This window comes from Sylvia atricapilla, chromosome 1, assembly GCF_009819655.1.
Source record: "Sylvia atricapilla isolate bSylAtr1 chromosome 1, bSylAtr1.pri, whole genome shotgun sequence".
Lineage (NCBI taxonomy): Eukaryota > Metazoa > Chordata > Aves > Passeriformes > Sylviidae > Sylvia > Sylvia atricapilla.
The window spans coordinates 9,572,653-9,593,248 of record NC_089140.1 but is presented as its reverse complement, the minus strand read 5'-3'; the positions used below and the strand labels follow the sequence as shown (position 1 = coordinate 9,593,248).

Genomic DNA, 20,596 nt, shown 5'->3' with positions numbered 1-20,596 from the left:
CAAGAAATGACAGGATAAAGTTGTGATGTCCCTGCACCCAGCTGTGTCCTGTGAACTCACTCAGCTGTGTGGTAAGGATCTAATTGATGATCAATTTTACTTATTTAAGCAAAGTAGCTCCTTTCTGCAGGATGGTGCATTAGATGATCTGGTGAGGTCCCTTCCAACCTCAATTCTATGGCTTGATGTTGCTGTAGGGCATGAAAGAAGGACGAGAGATTCCAAATATTTCAGAAGGACAGGAGCATAGAAAAAAGACGGCTTTTATTGTCTAATTCTTACTACCTTTTATAAGGTGTTCTGATACAGACTTAACGTGATTGGTGAACAGGAATGACACCTCTCTAATCCCTTTGGTTAACTAGAGAAACAGCGAAACACCACCTGGAGAAAGATTGTTTTGAGAAAGGGTAGTTGTTTGCCAAGATGGTTTTGAGAAGACACGTTCTTGAGAAATTTTTCCTTGGGAAAAAGCTAGCAGCTGCTAGCAGGCTAAGATCTCTCAGACCCAGAAATATCAGGCCCACAGCTCTCAAGTACATTTTTGAACATCAAGGAAAGCTCAGTAAATGTGCTGCTGGAGCTCTGTGCACTCTTGGCCTGTGCTGTAGGTCTTCCTGGGCATCCTTCCTGAGCCCAAGCTCTCAGGGATGGGCATGTAGCTACTCCAGCTGGGCAGAAACAAGGAGTCACACAGCTGGGAGCTGCAAGCTTTGCCAAGTCAGGATACAAACCTCTGATAGGAATCAAAAATACATTAATCTGTGCACAGAACTTGAGTTCTAGGTAATGCTAGCAAAATAGTAATTGTAGGTACTGAATGAGGGTCAGTAATTTTACTCGATAACTGGAACAAGACCCCTAAACCCAAAAACGGTGCATGCATTTAACAGAGGTTGTTTCTGGCATGAAATTTCAGACAAGTTGTTTTGTTCTTTTATTCTGGTTGAATTTGCAAGCTATTGTGTTATTCTACAGATTCTCAGAGCCTGACAACTAGAGCTTACTAAGCATGTCACAATGATTAATAATTAAATACAGAATATTTTGCAAGACAGTTTCATGCAGACTTCCCATGGGAGACATACTTCAACTGATAGGCTGAAATGCCTGCCCTATTTTGCATGATTGTTGCTATCTCTTGGGTTAAGTTGAAGTTACTGTGTTGCAATGTTTTCCACCTACAATTTATAGGAAAGTTTATCTAGTTTTGCACAAATCATTAAATTCTCTGAGCTCAAGTAACTATGATAGCCACGGAATGGGTGCTCCGTTGTAACTTTCAGCTCAGAGTCCCACTGGATATATATTTGATGAATTGACAACAGCATCCAAACAATGCTGTTGGATTGTCTCTAGACCTGTCATTTATCCAGGTGATGACAATGAAATTAAGAGTTAAAATGGGTTAATGGAAATGGATATTTATGACTCATAAATGGTATTGGTAGCAAGGCTGGCTCTTTGTTTTATTTGATAAAAATTAATTTGCATGTAAAATAAGCTGAAATCAAAAGTTTGAAGTACTAAGATTAGCTTTCTGACAAGTTTCAATCTTAGTTTTAGCCAATTTTGTTCTATGCCTTTTTTTTATTCGATATGCTTTTTCAATTTCAGATTATTTGAGACGTAAAAAATGCTTAGTTTCTAATTTATTTTGATAAAAACGTTTTAGTTTTGCCTATCTTCACATTGAGACATTAAAGAGTTTCCATGTACAGTGATTAGTGCCTGGTGTTTATTTCTGAAGGTGCTGTTACATTCCACTAGATGGTAGCATCTGGTAGTGGATCCTGTTCTCAGAATCCACTTTTGCTGCCTGTGCGCTTGGTTTCTTGTACAATAAGGAAGTGTCTGGATAAGAGGCATGTTTGGGAGTGCAGCCTCAAGTCACGCTGGCTTAAAAGCAGTGAACAACAGGTATGGTCCACACTGTGCTCTGCTCTCCCCCTTTCCTCTGAGGCACCAGAGAGCCTAAAAGAATTGAGTCTCATAATGGAGGATTCAATTTGCCAAAATGGTTTTGTAGAGGTATTTAGTCATGAGGCACAGGGAAATTTAAAAAATGGTCCATGATGTGAGGAAACATAAAACTTCTGGAAGATTAAGGTTTTCAGTTCAGAAATTCTGCGTGCTTCTGTCAGCAACTCACCCTAGGTGTTTCATGTCTTAGATACCAAATTAGATTTGATTCTAGAACTCCCTCGAGATGCTGACACAACTTTAATGAGATTAAGTGGAAAATGCTGAAATTAATCAGAAGCAGGCAGAAGTGAAATTACAGTTCAAGACATGGAAAACAGCCTTGACCAGCACATCTGAAACATCACTATGCTTTAAGTGTTTATTGTTGATTCAAGCATGTGGCTAGAAACTCGGGATAGCTAACAATGAAATCCATCATGGAGCAGTACAGTAAACACAGGGGAAAACAGAAGACAGATAAAAGTCTACTAGAAAAAATAAGAATCAATTTTCCTTTGTTTCAGGACATGATCAGAAAGTTTGCTAAAACAAAGGTCTTGTGATGATGACATTGTTTGATACCCAGAACAGGAATAAATGACAGGTATGTCTAAACTCAGTGGATATGGAAGCCCTCACAAGTGCCTGGCTCCACATTTCCCCCCGGGCTCTCTACACTACTGTCAGTTTTGCATGAAGGCAGCAGGACACGCAGCCTGTAAAAAACCCCAGTGGGCTTTGGTCAGGCTCCTGGTCTGGATCAAGGACGTGGGGAACACCAAGGACAGAGCCAACACAGATGTGAGAGCCAAGTGAATGCTGGTATAATGCCCAAGCAATGTAAAGCAGTTTGTTGTGTGTGTTTACATATGTATAAACTAATGTGGATGAGCCAATCTTCTCCATTCTGATATTTGTACAGTATTTTCATGTTTTGTACTAGACAGATGGAACAGAGATGGTGTCATATCTAAATGATGCATGTCTATCACAATGAAACCTCTAAGAACACTTGTAAAATTAGTAATAACAGTGGTTTTTGCACCTTAGAAGCAATTTTTCTCTTAAAGACTAAAACAGAATGAGAACTGCAAGGAGACAGGACTCTTGTAAGCGCAGTAAATCTCTATCAGAATGTAACTTGATAGGGTTAAAGTAATACAGACGTATCTGAAACAAATTAAATGACAAAGTATTATAAATTTACTCAATGATACATAATATTCTGAAAGATAACAATGACTTCATACTAGAAAATGTTTGCTGTAGTTGTAATGAAAAATTACACTCCCTTTTTTTTACAGTGGGATGGATTCAGCTATGCAAATACTGTTATTGTAATTTCTTTTTGTGAGCATCTTATAACATTTCAGAAACCTTTCCATTTTCATGGTACTAACAGTGAAGAGAGAAAAACTACAGTCAGTGACTTGTAACACTACTTGTAAGGAACAAGTGGTAACAGTAAGGACATAATAATACAGCAAATAATTCTAGGATCATGGAACAGTTTGGGGTGGAAGAGACCCTAAACATCATCTATCTCCAACACCTCTGCCATGGGCAGGGACCCCTTCCACCATCCCAGGTTGCTCAAAGCCCCAACCAGCCTTGCCTTGAACACTTCCAGGGGTGGGGCATCCACAGCTCCTCTGGACAACCTGTGCCAAGTGTCCCACCACCCTCGCAACGAAGAATTTCTTCCCAGTATTTAATCCAAATCTGCCCTCTGTCTGTTTAAAGCCATTCCCCTTGTCCTGTCTCTCCACGCTCTTAGAAAATTTTCCCCCTCCTCGCTTGTAAACCCTTTAGGCACTGAAAGGTGCTCTAAAGTTTCTCCAGAGCCTTTAGTTCTCTGTGCTGAACACTCCCAGGTCTGTCAGCCTGCCTCCGTGGGAGAGGTGCTCCAGCCCTCTTCAGGATATAATAACTAATTATTTTGTCATGAAGCATTATAACAAAGCAAAGAAGATGGAGTTGCTGTGTTTTCCCAGCCTGAACTGATCAGGGTGTGGATCCCTGCAGACGGACCCCGGCAGTAGCGCGGAGCTCCCGCGGGGCGGCACTTCAGGACTTCGGAACCGTCGGCAGCGACTCCAGGGAGTGGCTCCCGAGCAGCTTTTGCATTCCCTCTGCGCGTTTGATTTCCTTATTTTTGTGTGAGTTAACACGGATAATTTTTTTTTTCTTTTGCAGTGATTTTTTTCCTTCTACTTAATCTCTTAAACTCTAAAATTGATTCATGTTAATATTAATAATTTAAGGGAAATAAGCCTTTTCACGGTCTAATCACACCAGCATTGAGAAGTGACAGTTGCCTCTGAATAAAGGATGGCATGATTGGCAGGATTACCTTCAGGCAAGGGGAGATCTGGAGAAGTGGAATAGTGTGAAACTTCATCTCCCTCCCATGCTGTTCGGATTATTTATCAAAGTATGTGAAGATCAAAAAAAAAAAAAAAAAAATCAAGGGAAATGCATGCATGTAAATTATTAACAGCCTGCCTCAGAGGATGAGCAGATTTTGTTCATACTGTATTAACTATAACAAATTTTATTACATATTCAAAGAAAAAGAAATAGGAGTTACAACTCCAACATGCTAGTAGATAACGCGTGAAATAGTCTCATAAGAAACTATTATCTACAAAATAATGTTGTAAATATAAGAAAATATTGTCAAGAAAGCATCTGACATTCAGGGAACTACTTGTTTATTTTTTATTTATATTGTTGACTCTTAGAGGTTGAAATGGAACGCTTGCTCTAGCCCAAACAACAATATTGTGGTGTGAGCCACCTGTAACCTGGATCTCTAATGCAGGCCACCAACAAGAATAAAGACTGGTTCACGAAGCAGCAGCACAAAAGCAAATCTTTATTTGCTGTTGCTCAGCAACCATGTGTGAAAGGCCCATTTTTCATTTTTGCTCTATCTTGACAGGAAAATGATAATAAATATTAGATTATTATCACAGGGTATAGATTATTTTGAGCAGATGAACAGATACGTCAAAGAGAGGCATGTAATTTGGTACTCTTGAAAGGGAGAATATTAGAGAAACTGAAAATAGAGTTGTAGGTTTATTACTGGCTTGCAGTTCATGCACAGTTCTTGAAAAAACCTAGAAAACATTATTCTGCCTCTAGTTTCTCTGTGTGTCCTTTAAAATGAATCACTTGGTGTTATTCAGCCTGTTGTTATCTGTGTCAACTTCTAGTTTCAATACTATGAAAAAAAATCATTCTGTGGTTGCTATGCAACAGAAATTAAAAGCTAAAATATGTTTTAGTTTGTTTGCTAAATGGATACGTGCCCAACTAAATAAACAGTAACCAGGTGACTACTGTAGCATCTAATTTAAAGACTAATGAAGTATTCAGTCTACATGTCATGATAAATAAATCCATCAGTTTGGCTCTAAAATGGCAAAGATTTTTAATACATGCAGAAAACTTTTAATATAGGCAGAGATTAGCACAATGTATAAATGTAAGGTGTTACAGTTCTTTATTGGTTTTTACAATTCTACAGGTATGCTGATTGCTCATGCAACTTACTCCAAACTGTTTCACAGGCTCCTTGCACTTAGGTGAACACCCAACTTGGGAAATAAAGTCAGGTCCACAGGATCTGAAACAAGATGTATTCTCTTATCAAATAAATGTGGCAGAAAATGTGAAAAAACTTAATTTTTAATATAAACTAAAACTGTGAAAGGCAGGGTCATTAAGGAAGATTCTATGTTAAAAATTAAAACAGCAGAAGTTTTAAATGCTACTTTTAAAGAAGTGGATTTTTACATTTAATACTGAATAAAATCTGAATAAATAAATAAATCTGAAAAAAATAAATCTGAATAAATAAAATTACATCATAATTTTAAAAATCACAATCCTGAAGAGTCCAACCAGATATGAGAACTTCTATAGAAGTTATAGTTGGTTTTCTGTTTGCACAGTAAAGCAGCACATGCTGTACTGCTCCTACAGACTGAGAGTAATTGACTTCAGTTACACACCTCTCTTCTGAGCAGCCAACACTGAGAAATGCTACTGAAAATGCCAAATGGAAAGATATAAATTAAGCCCTTAATTTTGACTAGTTTTGGTTTGCAGAAGAGCTCAAACAAATGGAATGGGGAATATTACAGAATTCAAGATCTGGCTATTTCCAAACACTGCAAAGAAGAAACAGAAGATATAATTTCCTGATATATTAAAAAAAAAAAAAAAAAACAACCCTTAGTTATCAGACTCTGAATATCATCTGGCTTACATAGTTTCCTATACATTCTGGCATATAGGCTGTGTGACTCTTGATTGCTTTGGATGAAAAGTGCAAAGTACTCACATTGTTCACCAGGACTGAGCAAAAGCATAGCTGTCAGCAACAGCAACAATAAACACTACTGGAGAAAAAAACAGTGAAATCAAATACGTGATGTTTTTGTAAAAGAAGTTATGTCCACGTTACCAGGGATCCATGGAAGAAAGAATACTACTCCTTAAGCATGAACATGAATTTGACTGAGCATGTTTTATCCCCATTTGGAAGCACTGACACTTCGCAGGTAGGTACAGGGAGAGAACACTGAGCGGTGTGTTTGAACCAGGGCAGCTCTGGGTAACTCACGGCATGTTCCCCCGGGACAAGCGTGTCTCCAGCCGGCCTGTGTTAGAAAGCAGCGGAGAAGGAGCCTTTCAGCGCTGCCGGGCCGGGCTCAGCCATGGAGCCGGGGAACGGGCTGCGGCACAAACCCAGCTCCGGAGGAGACAGGGAGCGACCTTACGGCTCCCCACGGCTCCCTGAAAGGAGGGTGTACCCAGGTGAGGGTCGGGCTCTTCTCCCAGCTAACAAGTGATAGGACGAGGCGACACAGCCTCAAGCTGCGCCACACGAGGTTCAGGTCGAACATTAGGAGGAATTCTTCACAGTGATTGGAAAGGGAGGTGGTGGAGCCACGGTCCCTGGAGGTGTTTAGGAAAGACTGCACGTGGCACTCAGTGCCATAGTCTAGTCGACCTGGTGATGTTCGGCCATAGGTTAGACTCGAAGAGCTCAGGAGCCGAGCTGACGCTGTGGTTCCCTGAGTTCAGAACACGGCCCCATATCCCGGCCGGGTTTCCAGGGCCGCCTTCCGCCACCTCACCCTCAGCAGCGCCGCGCGCGGGAAAGGGCGGGGGCGGCGGCCGAGCTCTCGCGAGACGGGACGGGAGTTCCGCGGCGCGCGCTCAACGTCGGCCGCGGGAGGATTCGAAAAGTGGCGCTGAGGGAGGGGCCGGGCGCCGGCTGTCCCGGGCTTTCCCTGGCTGTCCACGGCTGTCCCTGGCTGTCCCGGGCTGTCTCCGGCTGTCCACGGGTGTCCCTGGCTGTCGCCGGCTGTCCCCTCCGAGCGGATCTCCCGAGTGTCTCCTCCTCCGGCGGTGCTCCGCGGGCTCCTGACGCGCGTGTCCGCCGGCTTCGTTCCGCTCCGCTGAGGCGGCGCCGCGGTGTTGGAAGCGCATCCCGCGGATCCATGAGGGTTCGGCCGCGCTGAGGGAGCCCGAGGTAAGCGGCCCGTCCGGCCTCCGCTGTCTGCTCTGGCGGGAGCCTCCGGGTGCCTCGGGACGGGGCCCGGGAGCGGCCCTCGCCCCGCTCTGTGATGTGGCTTCGCACACACTAAATCTTTTGTAAGTCGTTTTCCCAGCTGGAAAAGGACGTCAGGAGACACCCAGGAAGGAGGGAGTGTTTAGTGAGCTGATCAGGCTCTTGGTGACCTTGCCTATTTCCCATGGTTTTCACTTGACAGTCGAGAAAAGGTACCATTTTACTACCCCTCTGTGATTCTGATACAAATAAATACTATTGTTGGGAATGATGACCCGCTTAAATAGTGGGTGTGTGCTGAAGAATGACTGTACTTTTTAAAAATAAAACTGTCCATTAAAGTTTTATTCTGCTTTAAGACCTACTAAAAAAACCAAACCAAAACAACAAACTAAAAAGAAAGCAAGCCCTGCCCCCTGGTGATTTTGTGAATCTAAATGCTGATTCAGAAAACAAATATATTGGAGAAAAAAACTACTTTAACTATGTAGTACATGTATAATTATTGTAATATGTAACATATATATATATGTAAATGCTATGTATGTAACTGATAGATGACTACAGCTGAGACCAAAATGATCATATTTTAACATACAGTACATTTTCAAATGTTATATTTTGCATATAAAGTAGGGAAGACCAATTCCAGGATGAAACGTGAAGCATTTTTGCAAGTTGTGTCTAAAGAGTCAATTGAAGACTTCCTGCGTTACACTCACAGTCCTGTAAGTGAACTAGTGGATGCATTTATCACTTCTGGAGTCATAAGTCTGTTACAGGCGCAAAAATTGTGTGACAAAGGGAGAGAAGCTGTTTGTCTGGGACTTAGAGATGTGTGGGAATAATTGCTGTAGAAAATGAGTTCAAATGGCACTTGAAGGTATATAGGCTGGAAAAGTTGTGGAATCATAAATATGAATATTTATAAACCAACTTATTTTTAAATATTTTGTTGTTCCACATACTGTTTTTTAAATATAAATTGTTAGTACCGTGGTAATAAAAATATTAATTTGATGTTGCTGAAGTATTAAATTTTTAAATTTCAACCTATGAAAGAGTTTATTGGTATATAATGAACATGAGTTAATGTACAAACATAGCAGAATTGTGTTTCACTAGTATTTGTTCATTCATTTGATCGTTTGGGCTCCCCACTTGTTCTTTGGTTTAATTTTACTTGAATTGTTTTGTCACTGAATGCTTTAGAGAAGGGGTAGATTGCTCTCTAAATGAAATGTGGGGACAACAGGGAGGAACAACAAAACAAATTCCCTGACATCTACTATTAAAAGCTCATTCTCACATTGTGTATATATTGCATAATAATGAGAAATAATAATTTGCATTGAGGTGTTTTCCACTCACCTTTAATCTGGTGTTAAGACACACATGAGTTCTGCTAAGCATCTTTTGCTTGCTGCCATAAATGGTATTGTTGAGCTCATTCCTTAAGCTTTCTAATGGGTATTTTCCTAGTGGTACCTGTACCAGGATCAAGTGGGTCAGTTGACCTCTGTGTGCACATATGCATGAACTGGTTTAATGTGGCAAATGTATTAAAACCACAGTTATGTTCTGTATCGTAAACTTACAGACTTTGTCTCCCAAACATCCTTGAATCTTTCCCCAAGAAATTTGCTATTTCTTTCATTTGCATGCTTGTATGTAGTTATAGATGACAACTTTATTACCTGATTTTAGCCTCTGCTTAAATTCTCCTTCCCATTTCTCCCTAAATCTAAACACTTTAACAGAAAACAATTCTCTTTAGTTTTCTCTTGCAGTGTTTCCTTTTCAATTGATTTGGTTGCGTTGATTCTGGCATCTACATTCGGTAATTTATTTTAGTGTCCCATGGGCTATTTGGATTAAAAATGGTTGGGGTTTTCTTCATCCTTTTATTGTTCATCACCAATTCACAGGAGTTCTCTTGCAACAGTCTTCAACTGTTGCCAGTATCTCTGGAAGCTTTATGTCACCAACTGCAATGACTGTATGGATTAAAATTGTCTTCATGCCTGTAGCATAAGGGAACACAAATATCCACATGACCTTTTGACTGTCCAAGAGTATATTAATCTCCTTTTGAAGCCTTCAGAGATGGAAGATGTGTGACCACCTGTCTTAGTATGAGATCTTCCTTTTTGGATCTCCCTTGAAAAAGTTTTGACTGTTTTTCTGGAGGAGGCTGTGGTTAAATAAATGATCATTAAAGCTTCACTACTTTCCTTAGTTTTTGTATTATATTTACTACTTAGTTGGTGCTCTAGCCTTAGAATTTGCCTTTTAAACTCATGAAAGTTCTCGTTTTAGCATCACTGCTACTTTCAGTTTCTGTTTTCTACACACACCCCAACCCCCCTTGATTTTTTTCTTTTCCACACTCTCAATGTTTAGATTCATCTGTGTCTTATAAAATTCCAGGGCTTTGCTAATTTCCCATCAGGTTTTCTCATGGGCTTTTCATTTTTTTCTTTGTAATATTTTAAAAATGTCATATTGTGGTGCTGTTCACTGAGATCTTCAACAGGTGCTGTTAATTGTTTCCACTAAATCCCATTCCAGTTCAAAAAGATATGTAATTTCTTAGACACAAAAATAGGAATCACAGATATGATTATCATTCACTATCATCCTTTCCCTTTATAGATTTTGGAGTAATTCTATCTCCTATCATCCCAAAGAAAAATCCAAAAGCTCTGGTCTTATTATTAATTCATTCTTTCTGTTCAAAATGGTACAATCTTAATATCCTGTCTTTCTGATTTGTTTGAAGCACAGGGCTGCAGAACTCCCTGTGAGGCCTTTGGTTTATTGTATTTGTTTTCAGTTGTAGAATAGAATAGAAATTCTCTTATAAATATGTAACAGGATCTTTCTTCTCATACCCTTCTGGGAACTTTCTAATAGTTACTGCTGCTTCCTTCATTCTTTTCTGTTTTTACCTTTGACTTTTTCTTTTTGATGCCTTGCAGTTTATCTGCAAACCAAAAATACATTTATTTCAAGATCATGGACATTCTCCCTCTTTCCTCTGAAGTGTTTTTGATCCAGTAAACCTTCACTTCAGTATTGCAAATTACATCTCAGAAATTATCTGTTCTCTCTTAGTTGTGCCTCATTTTCCTTCTTATCTTCTCTCTGCATATTCCCTTTCCTAGCAGGTTGCCTACCCTTCTTTGATGCTAACAGACTCCTTGTGTCTCTGAGGTAAATTCTTCTAGCAAAGTTCTTACTAGCAAAGAGTTCAGATCAGCCTTGTGATGCAGTCCCTACTGGAGGCTGAGGGTGGCTTCCCTGTCAGCAGGACTTCAGCAGGAGGTGTGGGCTCAGCAGGCTCAGGAGCTGGGTTTCATGTGGGGCTTTAAAAGAGTGCAGTGGTGCAGGGCTCTGGTGTGTGCAGATCATATCCCAAATGAGTGCTGGCCCTATGGCTCTGCTGACTGCTACATTTCCAGTCCTTGCCTTAGGGTTTTCTTTGTACAGCGATTGTCAATTGATATTTAAGAGAGCAAAGATATAATCAGGGACCTAAATTCTGTGCAGTTTTGAGCTTCTTAGCTCAGATTATAAAATTGTCTTCATTGCTATCAAGGGCTAAAGACTTTTGTCTTAAAGACAGCATTTTTCCCTCATGATAGAGTTAACTATCAGGAATTTCTGATGCTATTTTTAAAAAAATATGAGTTCTAGAAAGTATTTTATCTCTATAACTGCAGAGGAATATAAATTAATCATTAATGTAAAACCCTGCATTAAATGTAGAAAATACAATGATGAAGTACAAGCTGCTTCACTGATATGGGATTGTGTGGTATCTTCTGACCATTTGTAGAAAAATACAATTGATCATTTCGACTTGGATGAGCTACTTCAAGAATTGCCAAGAAAGCAGAAAGAAGTGCTATGGCAGAGACTGACACAGCTATTGACAGAGACCTTGATGGAGAACCCTGTGGAAACATGGGACAGGCTTGGAGATGATAAAAATGATGATGACATGGAAGTTGAGACAGTTCCAGAAATGGTAAGAATCTTGTAAAATAAAAATATGATGACTGTTATGTATTTTTTGAAAAAAAAAAAAAAAATGGAATATTTCCATAACATCTGAAAACATGCAAGGGTTATCAAACAAGATCGGTTTCGAATATCACCTTCCTGCCCATTTTTTAGCTGACTTAATTTATGCTTGGGTTAAGCTGAACTTATGATTGGTCTATACTGTAAAAGACTCAATCTGCTGATAATTTTAATATGAAACATGTGACTTAGTTTTCTCAGTAGAGTTAAACGAACTTTTTCTATGTCTTATTTCAGTAAACAAATGTTAATGTTGCACATGTTAATTTTAAGTAGCTGGCATATACTATAAAAAATTCACTACTTGATTTGTGATGTCATTTTATTTAATGAAGATCATGAAACCTAGATTTGACCTCCCCTTCCACAAATTTGGAATATATAGAATTTTTCTGACTCAGACGCTTATATACTGCCTCCTGTGCTGCATTTTATGTAGCCTTGAGAATACTGGGGGAAAAGGTTATTTAATTTTGGGGGAAGAAAAAAAATGCAGTGAGGAAATCATTAGAGAAACCTAGAGGCTTGTAGAAAAATCAATCATCCTTTCATAGGTCTGTGTAAAATCACACACCAGATGTGCACATTTCTGAGTGACACCAGACCCTGCTAGGTAGAGGCTTTTCAGCTCTGAAATGGATGTGTGTTTGAGTGGGTTTGTTGCAGGAATGGATACACATGTACAGTCACAAAGTTATCTGCTAGCTGGCTGAAAACCCTTTTCAAGCTTTTTGAAAAGATGTACTTTAAAAATCTATTCTTTTGCCTCTTATTTGATAGGTTTTGGCTGCCAGTATGCTTTTTCTTTAAAATGGAAGCATAATAACAATTCATATTTGCTCTTTGTTTCTAAGGTTTATTTCTTGTTTGAATTATTTTCTGAGTCCAAAACAAACTGCAGAAGTGTTTCCTCAGCATTGCTTTCTTTCAGAAACAAACTGTAGCAGTGATCCAAGGAGTGGCAGCTGTTGTTACTGCTTCCATACCTGCAGTGGATGAAAATGTAAACTACAAAGCTCTTGTAGAATGTGCTTTTATACTAAATGGTGAGTGCTTCTCTGCATGCAGCATTTTTCAGAGGCTGTTTGATCTGACTGAAATCCAGCTGGCCTGTGAAACAGAATTCACAGCAGAGAAGTTGGTACTGGCTTGAGTTCATATTTATGAGATAAAATTAAGGGAGTGTTTACCTAAAAATCAGCTGCAAAATTTAGAAGTTTAGAATGTAAATTTAAAAAGTAAATAGTTTTCTTTCTCCCAGCTGTTCACCCAGTGGAAGGTAACTTTGGTTATTGTGTGACGTATATTACTTTTAAGAGAAACTCAGTATTCCGTTGTTACTGATCCAAAAACTTGGGCCAAACCTTAGAGTTACCTAAATTGTGCAGTGAGCATAAGCCATGAAGGTGTATGTCTTGGTTTAGATGGACTGATAGCTGCCAGGGAAGATTGGAATTTCCCTTGGAATGTAAGCCCCCCTCTTCCCCTTTTCTAAATTATTTTAAATTTGCAATTAAAAGGCTGTCAGGGAAAGATCTGGGAATAGGTATAGTAGCTCTTTACTAGGGATATTAAAAATACAAATGTTGTAGTACAGAAGAATAAGCAAGATAACAAACAAATAAATCCTAGAAAAACTCTGAAAGAGTCAGAAATACAACCTGACTCCTTGTTGGTCAGGGGTTTGGAAACAGTCCAAAGTCAGCCCTCCTGGAGTGGCAGATGTGGTCCTGTTGGAAGCAGAGATGGTCCTGTGGAGCCAAGGGTCCAGAGATGGGTCCAGTCGTCCTTTGGGAGTCCCGTGGGAGCACGGGATGTCTGGTGACACTTTTCACTCCTTTTTATCTGGGTGAAGATGGTTTGGCTCCTCCTCCCTGGGTAGAGCATCTCACAGTGGGGTGATGTAATGTGTCATGTCGTTGGTGAGCTTTAATAGCCCATTAACAGAAGATATCCTCATGGGAGTAGTGGAAGAATGAAGAGAGATAAGCAACACTGCACCATCTGATAAATAACACTGCTCCACCCGGTTTTACAGCTAGCTTCTTATCAGAGAAGGCAGTTACCCCCTCCCTAACAGATAAAGAAAAAAATCTATCCAACACTTACTGGAAAAATTGTTTAGAGTGAAAAACGGACAAACCTAACCCCCAACAGTGTGTACATGTGGGAGGAGCTAGCTGACACTGTGAGATGTAGTTAATGTGCTAACAGACTAATGTTTTACAGGAATGACTTGGTTCATTGCAGTAGATATTTATTTCATTACTCTTGTAGGTATTCTTCCTGCATTACCTGCATCTGAAAATGCCCTCCAGGATGCTATCCAACGTGTGTGTCAGATGTGGTGGGAGAAGGGACTGGAAGGGAAGGAGCAGCTGGGGAAGACCCTGTTTGTCATTCTGCTGAGAAAAAGCCTGAATAAAGCTGCTACGGTATGCTGAGGCTCTGTTGACTTTCAGGTTATTATTGAATAGTTCAAGGAAGATAATCCCTCCAATAAAACACTAGAACAAATTTTGAAGATTTTTGGCATCGGTTTTACAAGTGAACTGGATTTTTCTTTTTTTTTCATTCTTTTTCATCTTTTCACTCATTTGTCCAGTCCAATGACCAAGGTTTTTATTGCATTAACTCTTTTTGTCAACTCAGATTTTAAGTACTGTCATCAGCTAAGCATAGAGACAGCTTTTGTGGGAAGCTTAATCTTCCCTTTATCTTTCTACAAATAATTTTTCTTTCATTTTTCAAAATACATGTGTTATTTGGAGTATTGTGATACACATCTTTTGCACTAATCAATGGATGTATCCTTATTTCTTTCCTCTCTTTCTCCCTGTTAACTGCATGTATTGTATGAAGTTTAGAAGGTGGAATGATGTGGTTTTCACATATTTTGCATGGAATTGCAACTTTTTTTCTGTACTTGAGCATGTCTTCATTTGTTGGAAGTCAGAATTTCTGCAGTTACATGTATTTTTTCCCAGTAATGTGATAAAATGAATGTTCATAATTTCACAATATGTAGCAATGCATTTCAGGGTCATTATTTAAATTCTTTTCAATGCTGCTTTGCATTAAAACTTGCCTACTCCACTCTAACATGGGCTTCTTTCCTGTCAGGGCGCAGATCTCGTTCGTGTATGGAATCTACATCAGACATTACTTTGTTTTGATTATGAGTCTGATGAGAGTAATGAAGTCAAGGACTTGTTGCTTCAGTGTTTTATGAGTGTCAAACACATTAAGAAAGAAGAGGTAAGCCAACTTTTATCTTACTGTGGTTTTGTGCCAGTGAACTTTGGTCGCTTTTAATAGTTTTGCAGTTTGGCTTTTTTTTACCATGCAGTAGGTAGCAACAGGGGACAAATCAGCTCTGACTCCAAGCTAGAAATGGTTGATTCTCTGTTTTATTTGGAAAACTTGTTCCTATTCCAGACTAAAGTCTGAAAGTTGATGTCTTAATCTTCAGTCCACTTCTTTTATCCTGAGGCAATAAGAATCAAGTGCTTTGCTTCCAGTGCATTTCCCTTAATACTTAAAATCATTCCTTGGTGTAATTCTTTTCTTTTATGGCAGTTTTTCTTTTATTGAAAGCAAGTAACTGTAGCAAAGTAGTTTTCTTTCTAAATTACTCCATCTACAAGATTGTGGTGCCATACTCTGTTCTGTAAGTAGCATGAAAAGAACCCAACTTTACAGAAAAATGAGAATGACTTTATTTAACTACACGTTTCTCTCAGTGCACAGCTGCTGTTTTGTTGTTTTTAGATTGTGCCTGTGCACCACAAATAGTGGTGTCCAAGCCTTTTTTTCTAGTCAGGTGACCAGACTACCTGACTTAGTCTCTGGAGTTCTAACTCCTCCCTGCATGTGTCAAATAGATACATTCCTTTTCCTGTGGAAGAAATGAACTTCTATCATAAAATGAGCCCTGAGATTGCTGCATGATTGTGGCAGTATAAGGCTATGGCATTTTAAAAATGGAGATAGCAAAGGAGTTAGGTGAAGTGTTTGACAGAGCAGGGTTTGGATAACTACTACAAAGTTGGTGGCATTTTTGTTACTTATATATAATATTTTAAGGTATCTTAGTTTTGACTAAAATTATGATGTACTAAGGTAATATGAGAGGTGGGAATGGAAAAAGAGAAAAATGTGAGTGGAAAGAGAAAAGACAGGTAAGACTATTGACAGAGTTTACAACTAATTTTATGTCCTTGGTGTATTTAATTTTAAGCCATTTTTTGCCATCTGGAGAAAGTGTGTACTTGTGTGTCTTGTCACAGTACATAAAATGCATTCGCTATATTTGATTCTGTGTGGGTTTTTTTCTTCTGTTATATCTGAATCCACTGTATTATTATAATATTTTTTATTCATATAGACACAGTAAATAATTGGTAAAAAATATATGTAAAATACAACTGCTATCTAGACTTCAGAAGCAAATTCTTGTAGTTCTTTTTTTCTTCCATGTCATGTGAGACTTTTAATATAACGTGTTAGTTACTACACAGTTTTTCTAAAGTAGTTTTCACCTTGAATCTTTGAGTGAAACAGCCTTCAGTATAAAAGTTGTGGTTTTGCTGTGTTATTTTGTTGTTAAATAAGAAGGGAAGAAAGCAATGGTTATCAGACTTGGTAATGAATATTTTTCCTGGCATATTAACACTCATCCACTTTGCTCCACAAGAACGTGCAGATTTGGCCACATGTTCCACATTGACTTCTCTGCCCAAGATTTTTCCTCTTTGCTGTCCCAGGGATTTCTGGTTCTGGTCATTTTGTCATGTTTGTATTTTCATAGGCCTGTCTCTTTGTAGGTAGACACAAGGAGCACCTAACTGCACTCTCTGCTCTGTCATCTGATCATTAGTGGTTTAAATCCTTAATTCTGGATTCTTTGCTTTTTGGCTGGAAGGATTGACTGAAAGCAGCAGCTCCAGCTGTAGCCTGAGGGCTCAGCCTTGGTCAGTGGTGGGTCTGCCTTGGAGCCCACTGGCTTTGGCTCTATCCAAATCTGTCTATTCACTGGGAAAGCTTTTGGCAGCTTCTCACAGAAACCACCTCTGCAGGCCTCCAATACCAAAACCTTGCCATGCCAGCCCAATGCACAAGTCACTTTGCATCCTGGAGGATAACAGTTCAAAATAAAAGGAGAACCATAACCCATTCTGGAAAGATCCCAGGACAGAGTTCAGTTAAATTAAGTGTCTGAAATAAATTTAGACATCTGTGCAGGAGCACAATCAGTACAGGTCCTGGGAAAGATTTGATTGCTTATGTGAAATGACCCCTGCTACATTAAATGACCTGAATTGCCTCAGACATCCATGTGGGGCTGGCATGTAAAATGCTGTCATAGATCTCTGCCTTCTGAAAAACCATCTGGGCATGTAGAATTGCTCTGTGTTTAGGGTGTGCCACATTAACCCTAGTCAGCCGAGTCAACAGAACTATTCAGCTCCATGAAACAGTAACTAAACTGCTGATCACGTGAATCACTCTTCAGACAACATTTCGGTCACTTAAACATCCAAATTCACATGTCTCTGTGAGCAAAAACCCAACTTCACTATATAAACTTCCAGTATTTATCCAGAATGATAACCAATTTGGATATTCCTAGCTCTGCAGACAGGAGATTCAAAGTGTTCAAAACATTTTCCTGTTGCTATGAAGCCATTGCACTTCAGTTGCAAGTCCTTTTCTTTGGGTTTTGCATGCTGTGGGACTTCAGTTGCAGTGATAACATTCCTCATGTGTGTTCTCTTATTTCCCTTTCTGGCTCATTTCACTAATGATCAATTTCTTGTAACAACAAGAAACCAACCAACAGTCCCCCAGTATCTCTGCTGATCCTTTTTTTGCATCTTGTATTGCTTCTAAAATGCTCGTAGAAATACCAAATATCAACACGATGTATGAACTGCTTTGAGATGAAACTGAACTTCTGTATATCAGGCCTAATACTCCCTTTAATGCCTGCAGACTTGTCCTACAGTTCCTAAGAAAAGTAATCCTAGTTTTTAGAGTACATATCCCAGAGTGCAGCACCATAGCAGCATAAGCTGCTGTAACTCCAGGTTGCAATGATCCTGTGTTGCCATGGGCTAGCATTCTTCTTTTCCTTTCCACAGTGTAATGTTCATGCAGCAATGTCATGGGTTGATTGAAGGAGGTAGCTGTTTTCTCCTAGTAAGATTGTTTTTCAGACAGATTAACTGTCTGGAATGGTTCATCCTATGCAAGAGTGAAGGAGGGAAGGGTCAGGAATGCAGTGTATCAGTTCTAAAGCAGATTAAACCGATAGAGAATTGCACATCTATACCTCATTGCAAGATCAGGGAGTTCAGTGTTTCTGCCTTCCCAGGCCAGTGATATTTCCGAGAGGCTTATTATTAGGCTGCATTAGTGGAGTGATCCTCTGAATTTTTATCTCTGTGATTTATGAAAACGTTCTTGTTCAGATAGGGTTTCCAGTCAAACAGCTGCAGAGGATGTTACTGTGTTTTAGAGGTGGGTCTGTTGTACTCTATCCTTGCTAAGCTTCTCTGCGTGTATAGAGCAAAGTCAGGTGCTCTGTGTCCATAAGCACAGCAGTACCAGACACCCAACACTGATAACTGCATGAATCCCAAAGATGACAAGTTCACAGTCTCATTCACCTATCGTCAGGTTACCTCTCACAATAATGAGAATGTTGATACCAAAAATTATTTCAGATCCATTAATCACAAGCAGAAGATTAAGTTAGAGGCACCATCATTTTCACGAGCAGACTCAATCTTTTGAAACCTAAGGCTAAAAAGAAGTGGTTGAAAGCTATTTTTTGGCTTTTTATCATCTGTCTTGGTGCTGTGGTTATAGAAGATGAGATGAGTTTGAGTTTGTCCTCGTCCTTGGCTCGTTGAGGAAAGAACTGTAGGTCAAAAGTCCCTTGACCTTTTGTTGTGTCAGGGATGTTGATGTGTGACATGCCAAGTGGGAATCCTCTATGTTTATATTAGCCACCAAAGTTGGAGATAGAGATAGCTCTTGTCAGCAGGAAGGATTCCATCAGACCTGTAGACAACAATCTTGACATTGAATTTAGCCTTTAGTCTTGATTTTTATGAGCTTCTTCACTTTTACTTCTTCACCCAAAGGCATTTCACATAGCAATTGCACTACAGGGCAATTTCTCACTATATGTTTCCATCTCCCTCCCCTACTCTGTGACATTCCAGCTCCAAGTGTGACTGGCATTCTATTTTCTGTGTTTGGTCTTAAGTGTGAACACAACTCTTGGTCCAGCTCTCAATGGAAGTGCCTCTGAACCTCTGCTGTTTGTTCACTGACCCTTTTGCACTTCTGCCAATGTGCTCTTTACTGTTGCACTTCCTCTATTAATATTCCAAATTTATTTTGGCTAGAAAATTGACATATACAAAGGATCCTTACGTATGGTAGACTCACCCTTATGTGCGATCAAATATTTTCAAGTCTCACCTTCATCTGTAAGCTAAGTCAAGAGTGAGGCTGCCTGTACAGATACTGTAGAAGGCTCCAATTCCTTGGGCAGATTGTGCTGATTCTGGAAGCCTGTTGGCTTATTTCCTTCATCCATAGCCTTCACTGCCTTTTATTGCAAAATTCTATTGCTCATCAGATTTGTCATCATTGTTCCTGATTTGTTAAAACGGAAGAAAACTAATTTGGGAAAAATAGTTTCTGTTTTCATGAATGAAAGCAGCTCCAGGAGGTTTACAGTATCACCTTTCATGTGGCTAGAGGAAAGGAATTGTCCTTGCTAATCAGAACATTTGATTTCCTCAGTGGCCCAGCTGTTCTCTGTGGCTTTGTTAGAAATGCTTCTGTGTCCAGTGCTGGTAGAGTTGTTGTGGTGTTTTATCTGTGCCTTCACCATCATTCCAGTGTCATCCTGGGGTGACTCTGCCTTTGGCAGAGCTCAGTGATCAGGCCTTGAGGGTGCTGAGTGCACAGTCTGTTATCATTCTGGAATGCTGCCTGAAGGCACACCAAAACAGAAAGGACATTTAAAGAGTGGAGGCAGATATGTGATCCACAGATGTGTTCATTTGTTCTGTGTTTTTTCTACAGTGTGAATAAAAGTAGTGCTTGAATTCTGGGATTTTTTCCATTTTACCTATGCATTTTAAAATTAAGGATGTAATTTCCTTTGTATTTCCTGATTTTTGAGGTAGCTCTTAAATTGGGTATTCTGAGCTTTGTTTTTTTCCTCTTTTTCCCCTCCCCACAGGGAAGAAGACTCTTGAGTTTTTTGTTCAGCTGGAATGTTAACTTCATTAAAATGATACATGGAACTGTTAAAAACCAATTACAGCTCTTTCCAAGGTATGCACCCCAGTTAGACTACTTAATTAGTAAGAGCTTGACTAACTTGTCTCACTCTAAAGATACCTAGTGTATTGAAAAAATATATCAGTATCCAGAAACCGGCAAATCTTCTGAGGATAACTGCTATATTGTTTCAGCAACTTCATTTAATAGTAGCTCTGACGTGCCTGGGTGTACAGTTAGAGGAGTAGTAAATGTTTATTTGCCATTAGCTAAAGCAAGTGACTTTGATAGAAATGGAACTGCATTATTTGCAGTGCTTGTGTGAGGGTTGCAGGTCCATCTCTCCTGTTGTAGGGTGTTTCCATTTTTTTCTACGAGCAATCTCTAATATAATTTGCTGGGTTTCTGTATGTATATGATATTCTAGTAAGAAGTGACTTGCAGGATAAATCACAGCCTGAGAACTTGGCTGATGGATGAAAAATATGGAGGTTTTTTCCTTTGATTATTCAGTGAAGTAATGCAGAAGTAATTCTATTAAAATCAGAGGCTTTCTATTGCTTTCAGGTAGAATAATGTATTCCTGTACCTCTCTATAAAGAATTTAAGGCATTCTTCATGACATAGATGGTGAAGTATCCCTGT

At 39.4% G+C, this 20,596-nt stretch overlaps 1 protein-coding gene across 1 annotated transcript in view; it reads left to right on the top strand.

Moving 5' to 3' along the window:
- The first annotated feature begins 8,192 nt into the window (after positions 1–8,192).
- NCAPG2 (non-SMC condensin II complex subunit G2) overlaps positions 8,193–20,596 on the top strand; it is a 42,044-nt gene continuing 29,640 nt past the window's right edge. The window contains exons 1-6 of the mRNA XM_066314575.1: positions 8,193–8,283; positions 11,397–11,588; positions 12,576–12,690; positions 13,922–14,079; positions 14,768–14,902; positions 19,911–20,005. Of these exons, the coding sequence (XP_066170672.1) occupies positions 8,209–8,283; positions 11,397–11,588; positions 12,576–12,690; positions 13,922–14,079; positions 14,768–14,902; positions 19,911–20,005 (770 nt within the window). The 5' untranslated portion in view covers positions 8,193–8,208. The remainder of the gene's footprint in view (positions 8,284–11,396; positions 11,589–12,575; positions 12,691–13,921; positions 14,080–14,767; positions 14,903–19,910; positions 20,006–20,596) is intronic.